This window comes from Gavialis gangeticus, unplaced genomic scaffold, assembly GCF_001723915.1.
Source record: "Gavialis gangeticus isolate Ggan-Ray unplaced genomic scaffold, GavGan_comp1, whole genome shotgun sequence".
NCBI lineage: Eukaryota > Metazoa > Chordata > Crocodylia > Gavialidae > Gavialis > Gavialis gangeticus.
Genome location: NW_017729025.1, coordinates 97,122,406 through 97,135,994, shown reverse-complemented (window position 1 = coordinate 97,135,994; position 13,589 = coordinate 97,122,406). Strand labels below are relative to the sequence as shown.

Genomic DNA, 13,589 nt, shown 5'->3' with positions numbered 1-13,589 from the left:
TGGCACCTCCGCCTCATCCCAGACCGACGCCATCTTGCTAAGTGCGAGTAAACCCGGCCCGGCGTCACAAACCGCGGATTCGTCTCGGGCCGCGGCGGGAAAGCCCGCCCTGGCCGCTCAGGGGCCACGCTACTCCTCCCCCACCCCCCCTGTCGAATCTGCTGCATAGAAACCCGCCCCGCCGGTCACATGACAGCGGCCAAATCTGCTGAGTGATGGCTCCGCCGCCATGCTGATGCGGGGCAGCGCTGGGGCGGGGCCAGCCGCAGGGACCGCCCACGAGCGCTGCTCGGAGCGGAGGGGATGGAGTGGGCCACGCCCAGGAACGAGCGCAGCAGGCGCGGGTGCAACCACTTTTATTTTAAGAACAAACACTACGTCACAGTCCAGGGCAGGGCAGGGCAGGGCAGGGCAGGGCGGCGGCAGCAGCTCAGACGAAGCCCGGCTTGACTGTGGCGCGGCGGCAGTGCGGGCAGCCGCGGGTCCCGTCCGTCTGCAGGCACCTGCAAGGGAGACGCAGCGGCGCTCGGAGCGGCTCCCGGCCCCGCCCGCGCTGGGACGCTCACACGCGGGAAGTGCTGAAGGGGGTTAAGTGCAGCTTCGAAGGTCCTCCGGGGCCTGGCCTCGCCGTCCCTCCAGGCCTGTTTCTGAGCCCCGGGGGCGGGGATCTGCCTGCCGGCACTGGGTGAACAACTCTGGCTGAGGCTCAGGAGACGGCCGTGCAAGGGCCGCCCCCGTGCAGGGGATATGCGAACAGGATAGAGACTCCTCTGGACGACAGCGGCCTTCTCCATCGCTGCACTGGCCCTGGGCAGCTAAACTCAAGTACATGGGACACTCCTGGGCAGCCACCCTCCCCAAACCCTCTGCCTGAACCGACCTCCATCTGGCAGCCCCTGTCCCTTGTGCTCCTTACTTGAGGTGGAAGAAGTGGGAGCAAGGCAGCGCCTGGAGCTGGTTGTTCCTCTCTCCGATGGACTCTCCGCACAGGCCACAGTACAGCTCCATCTCCTCCACACACTCGTGGAACTGCACCACGTGGCTGCGCAGCTCCCGCTGCCGCCCCTTGCTGCGATAGATACTTTCACACAGGCAGTGAAGCTTCAGCAGGCCAAGCTAGTGGAAGAGGGAAGAAGCAAGGGCAAAGTGGACACTGTACAGTACTGAAAAGGAAGCCGCCTCCAGCCCCACAAGGCACTTAGGCCAAACCCAAAAAACACCAACCTGCCAAAAGCCAGGATGTTTAGGGTCAAGATAGGATTAATTCCTGTGGGCTCTCAGCCCTCCCTGTGTATCCATAAACCCTCTGGTCCCAGTGAAGGTGAGAGGGTTGCAGCACTCCAAGCACTCTGCAACCTATTCATGAAGCTAGCTTTCCTTAGCTCTTCTTTCTACAGAGAAAGCCAGCCAGCATACAAGCCAGGCACAAGACTCTTGTTTATCTGGCTTATTAATAGATAGATGCCTGGGGGATATTCAGAGAAGAAATCCCTAATCCTTCAGCTGTCCTCACCACTGTTCTGTTCCTACCCTGCTGTTGGAGCATCTTCTATTTCTGACTTCACTAACCTGCTGTGGATCCTTATTAATTTTTTAACTATTACAGCAGCCGGTATGTGCCCACTCCACTCAGAACCCCCCCCTCGCCCACTTATTCTTGCACAAATTAAACACCTGTTCCAAGATAATTGACTTTGAGGTTGCAGCTTAAACCTCAAGGAAATAACTGGTTAACCCAAGTTTTGGGAGGATAAACAGGATTAACTCTGAGACTTGAGCACCTTAGTCTTCCTACCCAACAGGGCTGTGGACACCAGTGGAGGGGAGCTGTGAGAGCCTACCTTGTTTCCCAGCCCCTCTGCCAGCTCCTGGGCCTTTTCAGTGCTTTCCAGTGCCTGTGGGATGGAGCAAAAGATCACAAATACCAGCGTAGGTCATCATTTCTCAGGCTGATGCATCAGAACCAGCTCCGCATAGCAGAGCTAAGGGCACGATGGAGAAAAAACAGAGCTAATGGGTCAGGATTAGTAAAACATTGCCATGATAGAGTAAAAGCAGAATGGCTCTTAGGAAGCAAAACAGCATGCCCTGGAGGCTTTCTGAAAACTGCTTGTTGCTGTCTGAAGTTGCACAGAATTTGGCAGGCACATTTCTCCCCATCCTAGAGACACTGAGTGGAAAGTTGGCATGGCCTTGGCAGAGACCAGAGTCTTCAACTGAGGAAGATGCAGACCTTCTGGGACTTTGGTGCAGGAAATCCCCACAGCTGAACTTAAGCACAAGCACAGCACCAGGGTCAGCAGTCTTTGGACTTCAGGTGTCTACTTCCACTACTATAAAAAGGACAGGAATAGGGACAGGCCAACAGGCACACAGCTACCAGTGAGTTTTTCCTATATCAGCTACCAAGAATCCCTGTGGTAAGATGTAGGAAGTTGTTGCTGTGGCCCCTCCCACCTGCGGGGAAGTGTTGCTCTTCTCACAGCTGCTACACTGAGTGGCAGTCAGTGGCAGGAGGATGGGTTAGGGCTAATACAGACCCTGCCTGCCCTCCAGCCACTTTGCCCATCCACTGCAGCATGGGGCACATGGTGGTGGCAGTGCCAGCTCTGGCATAGGGCACACAGTGGGGACTAGAGCCATCACTGCACAGTCCAAGTCAGAATCAGAGTTGCTGCCATTGCCATATGATCTGGGTTGGAGCTGGAGCTGCTGCAAAAGAGACCAAATTGTGACAGGATGAGGTGAAAGCAAGCGTGCTTGGAGGCAACAGGCAGATGAGGTGCTGTGTGCGCATGTACAGCACACTCCCCTTTAGAGCCTGGAACAGAGCCTGATGTTCCCCTATTCATTCCTTCTTGTGCTATAGTGAGAACTATGCAGCTCTGCATTAAGACTGATTATAATAAAATCTCATACTTTAGGGATCATGAAAGGTTTCTTTCCCCCAATGCACAATTGTGTAGATGTCCATTCCTCCCACTCCACACTTTCCTTTAGAATCATAGAAATACGGGGCTGAAAGGTACCTCTGGAGGTCATTTATCCCAACCCTCCTGCTCAAGGTCAATCATCCCTTTCAATATAATTGCAGAGAAGAATCTGTCTAACCTGCTCTTAAAATCTTCCAAGGAAGGAGATTCCACAACCACTCTAGGCAGTCTGTCCCAGTACTTGACTGCCCTCATATTTAGAAAGGTCTTCCAAAGAACCACTCTAATTTTCCTTGTTTCAGTTTAAGACTTCTTGCCCTGTCTCCTGCAGCCACGGAAAAGTGTCTGTCACTCTCCACTTTATAACCACCCTTCAAGTACTTGGGAATGTATTAACAAATCCCCACTCTGCCTTCTTTTCTCCAGACTACATAATACAAATTCTTCCAAGCATTTTTTGTAGGCCATGTTTCCTAGCCCTCATTTCAGTTTCTCTTCTCTGGATTCCTTCCAATTTCTAAGGCTTTGGAAACTGGCCATGGCTGAAGACTGGATGCTAAACAGGGTGGACAAATGCTCCCAAGTACAACAAAGACTCCTCCTACTTAGATGTCTTACTGGCTTTATCATCATGTTCAGGGTGAAACTAATCACCAGATTAGTTTCCAAATAAGGAAGGAATTTTGTTGGATTCCTGGTCAGAATGGCAGAGTTGTGGGCTTTCCTTCACTTTTCTCTGCAGCATGGGCATGGATCATCTGCTGGGATCATCCAGACATTTCTTGTCTAATCAATTCCCTGCTATTGCAAGGGCCTTCAGCGTTAGTGGTCTCTTCTGCTATACCTGTGGCACACAGCTTGGTCTCCTGATGTCTTAAATGCTTTTATTCAGTTGAAGGATTTAGGTTAGTGTACAGTATCTGGGTGACACTTGCTGGCCTGTGCTATGCAGAAGGTCAGACTAGGTGATCTGGCGGTCTCCTCTGGCTTCAAACTTTTCAAACGCTATGAAATTCCAAATCTCACCAGTACTCTACCAGCAGCAAACATCTGTGAAACCACTATGCCATAGCTCAAGTTGGCAGAGGAGTGTATGTTGGATCTAAATGTTCAGCCTTGCTGCTGACCCTTTGATAGCTTTGGTAGGATTTGATTTTTATTGATAGACATGGATTTCATCTGACACACGCAGATCACTGAAATTTACACCAAGGGGAGACAAAAAAATTCTGGGATGGAGGTAAGGAAAATTGGGGCAGGGGTGTGCACATACATATACACTGGTGCTGCTGTCTCCTCACTCTGCCCAGGTCCCAGCTGGGGCAGGGGCCAACTCCTGCAGACCCCAGCCCAGCCCAGCCCCTGTGAGATTAAGGCAGGGGCCAAAATCTTGTGGAGGATGGACCAGGCAAGGCTCCATGGGCATTTAGCTCATGTCTTTGCTGGGACCTGAACACAGCAAGGGGATGGCAGCACCGGGCTCCCAGGCTTTACCAACCCCACCTCCACTCCTGGCACAGCCTTACTGGGATGGCCCCCAGCTCCTGCAGCAGCTGCCATACATGTGTACACATGCATAAATTAATTTAAAAGAAATTGAAAAACACCCCTGATTTTGTGCCATCCTGAAAATTTCAATAGATAAAAATCATAATAGATGCTTAAAAATAAACATCCATTTTAGCCATCAAAACGAAAAAAATGAATTCTGCCAAGCCTACCCATGAAATGTCACTAGGGCTCTATGTGATGGGTGTCCTGTTTCTGAAGTTGGAACTTTTAAAAAGAACATAAGAAATTATGACCAAAAACCCTATCAAAATAACTTTACGGTTGCAAAGTCTAGCACTCAAAGTGCTAGGAAGGGACAGCACTCCTTGCATGTATGCATTTTGCAACAGTAACTACCTGATCATAAGCTATTTTAGCTATAGGAACCTTGTCTCATTAAATGCATAGGAGGGTAATGAATCAGGGCTGGCTAATGAAGACACCTGGTGACAGTAGGACCCCAGCCATACTTGTTGCAGAATTTGGAAGATGTGTAATGTATGAGATGGGATTGGAGGAAGACATAGGATGTTATACGGTATATGAATGCTGCCCTGGATTCTAGTACCACATCTAAAACAAAGACATACTAATGCCACTTTACTAGTTCAGAGTAAATTTCCTGGCCTGGTATCACAGCCTTTTAATGAGTGATCCGTAATTGTGTATCACTCATTTTCCACGTGCCAGACTTGAGATACTGGGATCTCTACAGAGTACTAAGCAGTCAACATTTTAGCTTAAACCCATGAGAAACATGCTTTGAACACATAATGCTAAGTACTCTGAAAAATGAGGCTCTAGGTGTCTCAGATTGGACACCCACAATTAGTGGAAAATTTCAAGCTGAATCTGTTTTTCTGTTCCCCTTCTGTAGAATGGGGATAAAAATATAAAATGGTTGCACATTTAGTGAGCACCAGCCACCCTGCACACGGAATGAGGGAGGGCATCTGTGGAAAAATGGCATGTGATCATGTAACTACAGACTACATCTTAATGCAGGCATACAAAAAGGCCACATTAAAGTTGCATAGGTAATCTTGACTCTGATGTTCCCTAGCCATTTCACTTCCAACTTCACTAGTATTTTTTCAGATTGTTTTTTCTGTCTAGCAGTTTGTATAATATTTTAAAGGAACTAATACACTGTGCATTTTGAACCCTACTGGCCTAATTATCTTATATGGTATGGTTTTCTGCAATTCCTTCATTTCATGCTCTACTTCAGCTACCTTATACTCCAAGCTTCTCTAGGTGCTCCAGTATCATGTTTGTCTGCTAAGCAAGTGATAGTGACAGAGCTATATAGTGAGATTACTAAAAGCATAATACAAATAGGAGACTAACAACAAAGTCTGCTTCTGAGAATAAGCTGAATGCCTACAACTCAAGGAGGGCCCTCTCTTACCACATCTCCTTTCTTTACACAGTTTTCTGTGTAACAGGTTTTCCTGTGAAGCATCTGGTATTCATTATGGCTGGAGACAGGACACATAACTTTGCAGATCACTGTTCTGATCCAATACGCGGTGTCCATATGGTTTGAGTCCCACCTTTCCCATTTGGATTACATAGAGAAACACCAATGCTCGCATCAGACCATCTGGGTACAGAGGTATTCTACTGTAGTACCCAAGGGCTATGGAGTTCAGGAAGTAGTTGTCTTCTTTAGAGACAGACCCAGCATCATCAACCCAGCCCTCTCAGGAATGGACTATAACTGACCTTGTCCAGTTCCTTCTGGATCATCCAGCACTTGGCCACTCCCAGCAGCACCTGAATCTGTCCCAGGCGGTTTCCAATCTCTGTCATGATGCTCATGGATGAATCATAGCGAGGAAAAGCTGTCTGCAGAGCGAGATGCACATGCACATATTCAGCTAGGCCCACTCTCCATACCTCCTCACCATCCCTCAATTCTCCTTTCTCTCTTTCCTCTCTGGCAGCTGTACCTGTACATCTTTACGGCTGCGGTGGATATCAGCAAAGCAGAGGAGGCACAGTGCCTGCAGAGGCCGGTCCCCATGCTGCAGGGCAATCTTCATTGACTCCTGGGAGAACACACTTCCAGTCAATACAAAAACTCACCATAGGCCCTGAACAGAGAGGGATTGAAACCTCACAACTATTTGAGTCACCAGCCCCAGAGAAGTGACAAAAGCCACTGTGAAGGAAGCCCTATTCACAGCTGTGCATGACATGTTCTCAGTCCTCAGCCAGAGGGCATCCCTGGACCCAGCCCCCAAGGACTGCTCTAGCCAGTGAAGCCACAAATCTAGGAAGACTGGAAGCAGCAGGAGTATCTAGGGTCCAAGAGGAAACGCTGTTGTGTCTCAGCACATCCTCCAAAAATATCTCCCTCACTCCAGGACCTCTGCCCTTTGCCTAATGCCTTGGCCTCCTCCCTGTACCTCACAGCTTTCCATAGCATCTGCCAGGCGCCCCAGCTTCCGATAGGCCACTGCCATGTGGTACTGGCTCATTGCTCGGTACTTCAAACTCCAGCCCTTTCCATAGTCGTTCACCAGTTCAGCTGCTTTACATGGGAAGAACAAGGCTTTCTCATAGTCCTGGGTAGCAGAGAAACAAGCAAAAGGACAGAAATACATTAGAGGATGAGGCTACCCAAGGGATAATAGAGTTCTTGCAAATTTCAGCCTAACGTGGGTGTCTGACTGGGGAGACTGGGACCACTGCCTGCTGCAATCCCTGTTCCTAGCAGGCATCCTGGGCTTAGATTGCATACTGGGATGATAACATTCAGCTCCACGTGACATCTAGGAGGAGAAAGATTTGCTTTACTCGAGAGGTAGTTTACCCTTCTTTCAGCCAAAGTTTGGATCAGTGCCTTCTGGAACCTTCTCTCCTCTGCCATCTCAACTTTCTACATGTATTTTCCAACCAGTTAACCCTTATGATCAGTCTCTCATTATTTACCATGGTAGAAGGTAAATCTGGGCTTCTCCACGTTTTTTATAAAAAAAAAAAAAATGGTGTCACCAAATATGTAACGTAGTATTTTTATCATCCTTGAAAGCTGAGAGAAGTGTCCCACAAAGGACTTATTTTAAACTGGCATTTTGCCTTGCTTCAGTCTTTGAGACAAATAAAGGAGATGAAGAGAGAGGGTGTATGTATGTTCCCTGCTTGCTCTTAGCCCTACAGGAAGTTTAATTTTCCCTCGTTCTGTTGGAAGACCAACTGGTGACATGACAGACTGGGTTTATTGTCACTTTTTTAAACACTTCAGTTGGTAGCCACCCAGGGTGACAGAGAGAAAGACTTTATATTGGAAAAACTCAATAGTTGTGATGGAAGTCACAGCTGTGACAGACAAATACCAGCCTTGGTCACTTTCCAGAGAAGGAAGCTGAAGCACAGAAAGGGAAGGGGATTTCACTTGCAGCAGTTAAAGGGCAGATGAGGTATGGAGCCCTGGCTCCTGGTCTCATACTCAGATTTTATCACCCAGGTGATCCTGTTCTACAGCTGTGTAAGGTCCCTACTAATTAATACAAATTACAACTTCTTCTCCTGGGGTGCCATGTAAAACTCCCTCCTGAGCCTCTTGATTTCAGTTTTGAGCAGACTAGTTGTCAACGGTACTAGGAACAGAGTTACGACCTTCCTAGAACAACCCTCCCTCAGGACTCTGAAACCCTTCCTAAAACCAAGACACAGGGTGAATCCTTGCCCTCCCACCTTTGTCCCCTTGTCCTTTCCTGTATCCATTGTGGGAGCAATTCCCTCCCACACATTTTCCATCTCCAAAGTCACCAGCTGGGCTGCCCACACCTTGATCTGCGTGTAGAAATTTCCCAGGCTGCAGCAGACGCGGCACTCTAGCATCTTGTCGTCATTGTTGTGTGCATAGCGCAGGGCTTTCTCAAAACACTCCAAGGCTTTCTGGAAGATGCTGAGGCCCAGGAAGGCATTGCCCATGCTGAGGTTCACTTGGCCATTTAGTCGTAGGCTCACAGTAGTGCCCTGCATATTCAGACAGGTCTTACAGTAGGAAATAGTTTTTTGGAATTCACAGAGTTTCTCATTACTGCGAGCCAGGTTCAGGTAGCTTTCCGTAAGGTAATCTGGATCCTCCAGCTCCCGAGCCGTGTCAATCTGCACCACTGCAAACTTTCAGCAGAGAAGAGAGTGTTTATAGAGACAGCTTCTTCTTGTCAACCCAGGATAGTATTATTTTGCACAAGACTCCTGGGATTCAACAGGACTACATTAAAAGCAATAAAATACCTAAATGGACAGGCCACAAGGTGGTTCAAGTGGGATACAAGTAGACTGAGCAAGCATCTCTTCCTGTGCTAACACTTGGAGAGGGAGATCTTGGGTTTAGAAATTGGTGGAGAGATTTGCCAAATGGCTGTGAAGAGTCATGAGAGGGAGAAAACCTCTCTTCACAGCACAACTCAATTTCTCCTAGAACTCAGAAGGCACCGTATCAGCAACTCTAATAAAAAATATGACATCTACAAAGACCCCTTCACTCATTCCACAGTCCTACCAAAAGGTGAGTAAGTCTTGTTTTGCCCAAGGAGACTTAGTTTTTATAAACAGCACCGCCCATTGCACTTGGTTTTATTAGACTCTCTAAATCTCTTCTTTATTTAGCCTGCAAGCTAAATAAAGAAGAGATTTAGGGAGTTGCCTTCTTCTGTGTCTTGTGATGAATTGAGCATATTGCAGAGGTGGAATGAACTACCATAATGCTAGGTGCTTAGTGATTTTTGTCTCGGTGTGTATTTTCATTACTTTATCAGAGATGAGAATTAGATTTCCCTACGGTAATTCCTAAGGTCACCAGCTTTCCCTTTGAAGATTTGAACTTCATTTACTTTTTCTAATCAGTCCCTGGAACCTTCCCCATTCTCTATGAGTAATTGTCAGCATTTTGGTGTATGGCAAGCAATTAAATGCTATATACTTTTTCTCCCTAAAAGAAGTGGCACATCATAGCCCTTTCAAAATAGTTCATTCCACACCGCTCAACGTTCATTGACCTGCCTCTTTACAGTTCTTATTTCCTTTCCCAATACATTTATAAGTTCTCCTTACTCCCTCCTTTAATCTCTCAATTAGCATAAAATATTCTGGTTTACTGAAGCAATTCTAATCATCTTCTCCCTACAGTAAAAGGATCTTAGAGAAAGCTGACTGAAAGGGTTTCTCTTATTTCCCTCCCAGCTGACCACTGTGGTTCTACTGAATCTGCCTCCTTCCATCTTATTTGTTTCCACAGAGCTGCATCTTGTTTGTTTTCCACATCGCCCTTGTTGGCTTCCCCCTTTATTTATCGAGGTTTTCTCACCATCAATTTGACTGTATCTTCTTAGATCTCCCCATTTACCTTGAAAGGCACCATAATTGCTTCTTACCCTCTTATCTTCAGCCCTTCCCCATTTGCTTCGAGGAAAGGATGCTATTGATTCATATAAAGATTTACTAATTGGAAGTGGCATTCAAGCTGGTCTAGATAGTGCCACATTTAGCACTCTCAGATGAGGTACAGATACATTATTTGCTTCTTGTGAAGAGTTTTCAAAGAAAAATCTCCAATCCTAGCCACAGGGCCTGGCACCTGAGAAACTTCAAGGAACAGCACAGCAAAACTTGTTTTCAGGCCTGGATTTTTTTCCCACCTCAACTACTGCAGCTTCCTCCTGGTTTGGTCTCCTACATTTTTGACTCACCCTCCCAAACACTACTTTACTCTCTGAACGCATCCATCCCCTCTTCTTCACACCCCTTCATTCTTTTTCTGAATTCAGTGAATCAAATTCAAGCTTTTTGTTTTCACCCATCACCCTTAGTGCCAGTCCCTCTGCCCTTTTTCTCAAGCTACATACATGCCCCTTACATGTCAGCCTCACCTACTGTCTAGTTTCCTCTTCACCTGGAATCCCCTCCCTGACCTGATCTTCCTGGTCTCCAACACTCTCCAGAAATACCCACTCTTAGGAAAAAATATCCTTTCCCCCTCTCAACTCTGCCTGTCATCTGCACCTAAAGAAACACTGATGAGTGATTACTAGATTGGGGTCATCACTATAGTGACTCTATTTTCCTAGATATTTGAACAGTCCCTTAAAAAATTGTAGAAAATTTCCCTGATACAGAAAAAGTCACTACAATAGGAACCAAATAATGTAAAAACTATTCAAAGTAAAAATTGTGTAACTGACCAGCTACTAAGCACCTTTCTCCCACTACTGTTTGCTGTATCCAGCCACCCTGGAGATTTTTTGGAGTGCATACATTGTAAGCTGTTTGAAATGGGGACCTTGTTTTCTTACCTGTGCATGAAGTGCTTAGCAGGTGGTTAACCCCTTGTGAGAATAAGAATTTCCAAGGTAAAGTGTTTAAGGGCTGTCACCCGCAAGACCCTTAAAGTTCAGCACTTCACAAGAGCAACTTGGAAAGCCCTGGGGGCCACAATTAGGGAACCACAATGCCAAGGGGCACTCCAAGACCCCTGTGAATAGAGCCACAGATTAATGTTGTTCCTCATTGTGAATTGTTCAGGCTGCCCTCCACATTTGCCAAATGCCTGATGCACTTTGCTCCATGCAAAATACAAACCTTGCTTTTATGTTCTAATCCCCAGTTGCTCCCTGTGGCAGGCGTGATACAATGGCACACATTCATCCTGAAATCGATTTACCTTTAGCATATCCTTGTATCTGCCCATCTCCGAATGAGCAGTGATGAGGCAGCTTAAAACCCGAAACCTGCCAGCAGGATCTGTAGTCTTTTCCAAAACTCTCATCCAGACTTGGAGGGCCTTTTCCGTCTGGTTAGACTGGTAGAGATTGAGTCCTTTCTCTATCTGTTGTTTTGTCTGGCCCTGGCCCATGTCCTTCGCACCAAAAATCTTCATATACTAATCTTTTTGGACAGCACAAGCAAGGAGCTTGAGAGAAAATACACTGCAGAATGCCCTGAAGGAGAAGGGTAGATTACATGGTCTAAAGGCTTGGAGCCATAAGAGACTCACGCTTCTGGGTGAAGGGGTCCCAGCAGCTGGTGGCTAGGAGGGGCTGCTGAGCTCTTAATGCAGCATCCCAAATCCATTAGGCAAACATCTTATGCACAGAGGCCCATCAAAACATTGTTGCCTGCTCCCAAAAACAAAGATAAAGCAAAAAGAAAAGTGCAATTGGGAGAGAGAGAAAAAATCTCAAGTGACTGGAGTGAAACTCAATCGGAACAGCCACTCCTGGGCTCCCCCCTCCCCATTGGCTACAGCTGTGCCCGCCAGTCCTATTCACGTAGCTTCACAAGAATGTCAGTCAGTCTCAGTAACACCCAAGGTCACAGCGAGCCAACTGCTCCCCCCATCCCTCTGGCATGTAACATATAAATACCCCAGAGAAAGACAATTGGCTGAAATTACACAAATGTTTCAATCATCTGTCTCCCCTCCCCCAACACTGGGCACCATTCAGACCCCTAGAGAATGGAAAACAGCCCAAGACAACGCAAGTTGAGGCATCACCAGGTGAGATGACAACAGATCCGAGAGCCTCTGGAAGGAATGACTAGGAAGCTCCAACATTTATGCATGCCAGTTACCACTGGCGATCAGCATTGTACCAGGCACAAAAATGAAACCTCCGCTCTGAAGAGCTCACCAGGGGAGGCTCAGTTGTATTATGGTTAAGAGAGACACTCAGAAGATCTGGGTCCAGTTCCCACAGGCTTGCTGCCTATGGGTTTATTGGCTTCCTAACTTCTTGGAGACCATGAATTTGAAAGAGATAATTCCTTGAAACCTTTGTTTCTAACCACCTGGAGACTGCAAGTGTTTCATTGTCCTTTTCTACTGGGTTGGCAGACACGAACAGCTAACAACTGTGTGCACTAGAGGAGGAAGAAACTGATCCTCTACCCTCAACTTACAGCTATCACCCACTTGTGATGGATGATCACACACTCCACACTGTAGAATTCCCTCACCCACTCACTTCAGAAGCAGCATTTTGCTGGACCAATAAGATGGCAGCTTTGAAGCACTCTCCTCCATTCTTTAAGAAAAAGGGATTGAAATTAGATGAGTTCCTTCAGGAATGAAGTTTCTGGATGTTGGCATATCTCCTTCAAACTGTTGCATCCTTATTGGCCTGATCTAGATGTCCATGTATAATCTGTTCCTTCTGTCTCTATAAGAGTGATTTTTCATGTTGACAAAGTAATGACTAGGTCATAAACTCTTCTCTCATAGGTGAGATTGATTATGCTAATCTGAGGGAGGCTTCTATGGACAGCAACACTGAGAATACGAAAGCCAGTATTTGTTCATACGTCAGTCTGCAGGTGAACCAGAAGGCAGGAGCCACATTCTTCACAGAGAGAGTGCACTGAGACTTTTGTCACAGACATTTTCATGCAAATCCAGCTCACCATTTTATTTAGGGCATCCTTAGAGAATGGTTTTAAAATGGGGGAGAGAGAGTGAGAGGATGTTTTGCTGGGTTCCCCAAGGGAATTGTTTAGGCTGACCCTCTTTTGGGAATTATAAACCCACCTCTGATATCTAGATCATTGCATTCAGTATTTAATTTCTTCCAGATGCAATGCATTGGAGAACTCTTCATCCCATGTATGTGTGTGCTTAGAAATTGCAGGGAAAGATGCTATCCAGAAACCTAAGATAGACTGAGACTAAACTCACCCCTTGCTGAAGCACATTTGGTTAAAAAGGGGTTAATACACAGCTGGAGATCTGAGCACCTTGCAGAGATCGTTCACGTTTTCCCCATTACCAGGTTACACGGCTGCCTTGGATCCTGTTGTTTCCAAAAAAGTATACAAGCAGGGCTAGGGAAATGGTCCCTTCACACAGCACCTCTTGTAAGACCTTATTCAAAAAATCATCAGACTGATCTGTTTGGTGGTAGTAGGGGAGAATTTCAAACCCCTGAACCCTGGAAAAGATAGATAAAAAAGGAGCAGCTAGTTCTGTGGGACAAGGCTGTAGGCTACAGCCACTAGAATAATTGTATCAGGGAGTCAGTGTAGGAGCCAGGGAAGGGTATACAGTAGGGCTGTGTGACGCTTCGGTCCCTGATTCGATCCAGCAGAGATTTG

At 46.8% G+C, this 13,589-nt stretch overlaps 1 protein-coding gene across 1 annotated transcript; it reads right to left on the bottom strand.

The window, feature by feature from the left end:
• Nucleotides 1-384: 384 nt before the first annotated feature.
• Nucleotides 385-11,861, bottom strand: RAPSN (receptor associated protein of the synapse). Its single transcript, XM_019519232.1, has 8 exons — nucleotides 11,164-11,861; nucleotides 8,283-8,621; nucleotides 6,899-7,057; nucleotides 6,440-6,538; nucleotides 6,213-6,335; nucleotides 1,842-1,895; nucleotides 917-1,116; nucleotides 385-503 (listed from the first exon to the last, which is right to left on the bottom strand). The coding sequence occupies exons 1-8, from the start codon at nucleotides 11,377-11,379 to the stop codon at nucleotides 431-433; spliced, it is 1,263 nt and encodes a 420-aa protein (XP_019374777.1). The 5' UTR covers nucleotides 11,380-11,861; the 3' UTR covers nucleotides 385-430.
• Between the last annotated feature and the right edge of the window lie 1,728 nt (nucleotides 11,862-13,589).

Bases quoted from the DNA above. Each gene is read 5' to 3' on its own strand.
- RAPSN (XM_019519232.1), bottom strand. From the start codon at position 11,379: ATGAAGATTTTTGGTGCGAAGGACATGGGCCAGGGCCAGACAAAACAA. The intron at 1,896-6,212 runs GTCAGTTATAGT...TCCATCCCACAG, and splicing joins TCCAGAAGGAACTGGACAAG to GCACTGGAAAGCACTGAAAA. The intron at 1,117-1,841 runs GTAGGCTCTCAC...CTCTTCCACTAG, and splicing joins CAGAGGGGCTGGGAAACAAG to CTTGGCCTGCTGAAGCTTCA.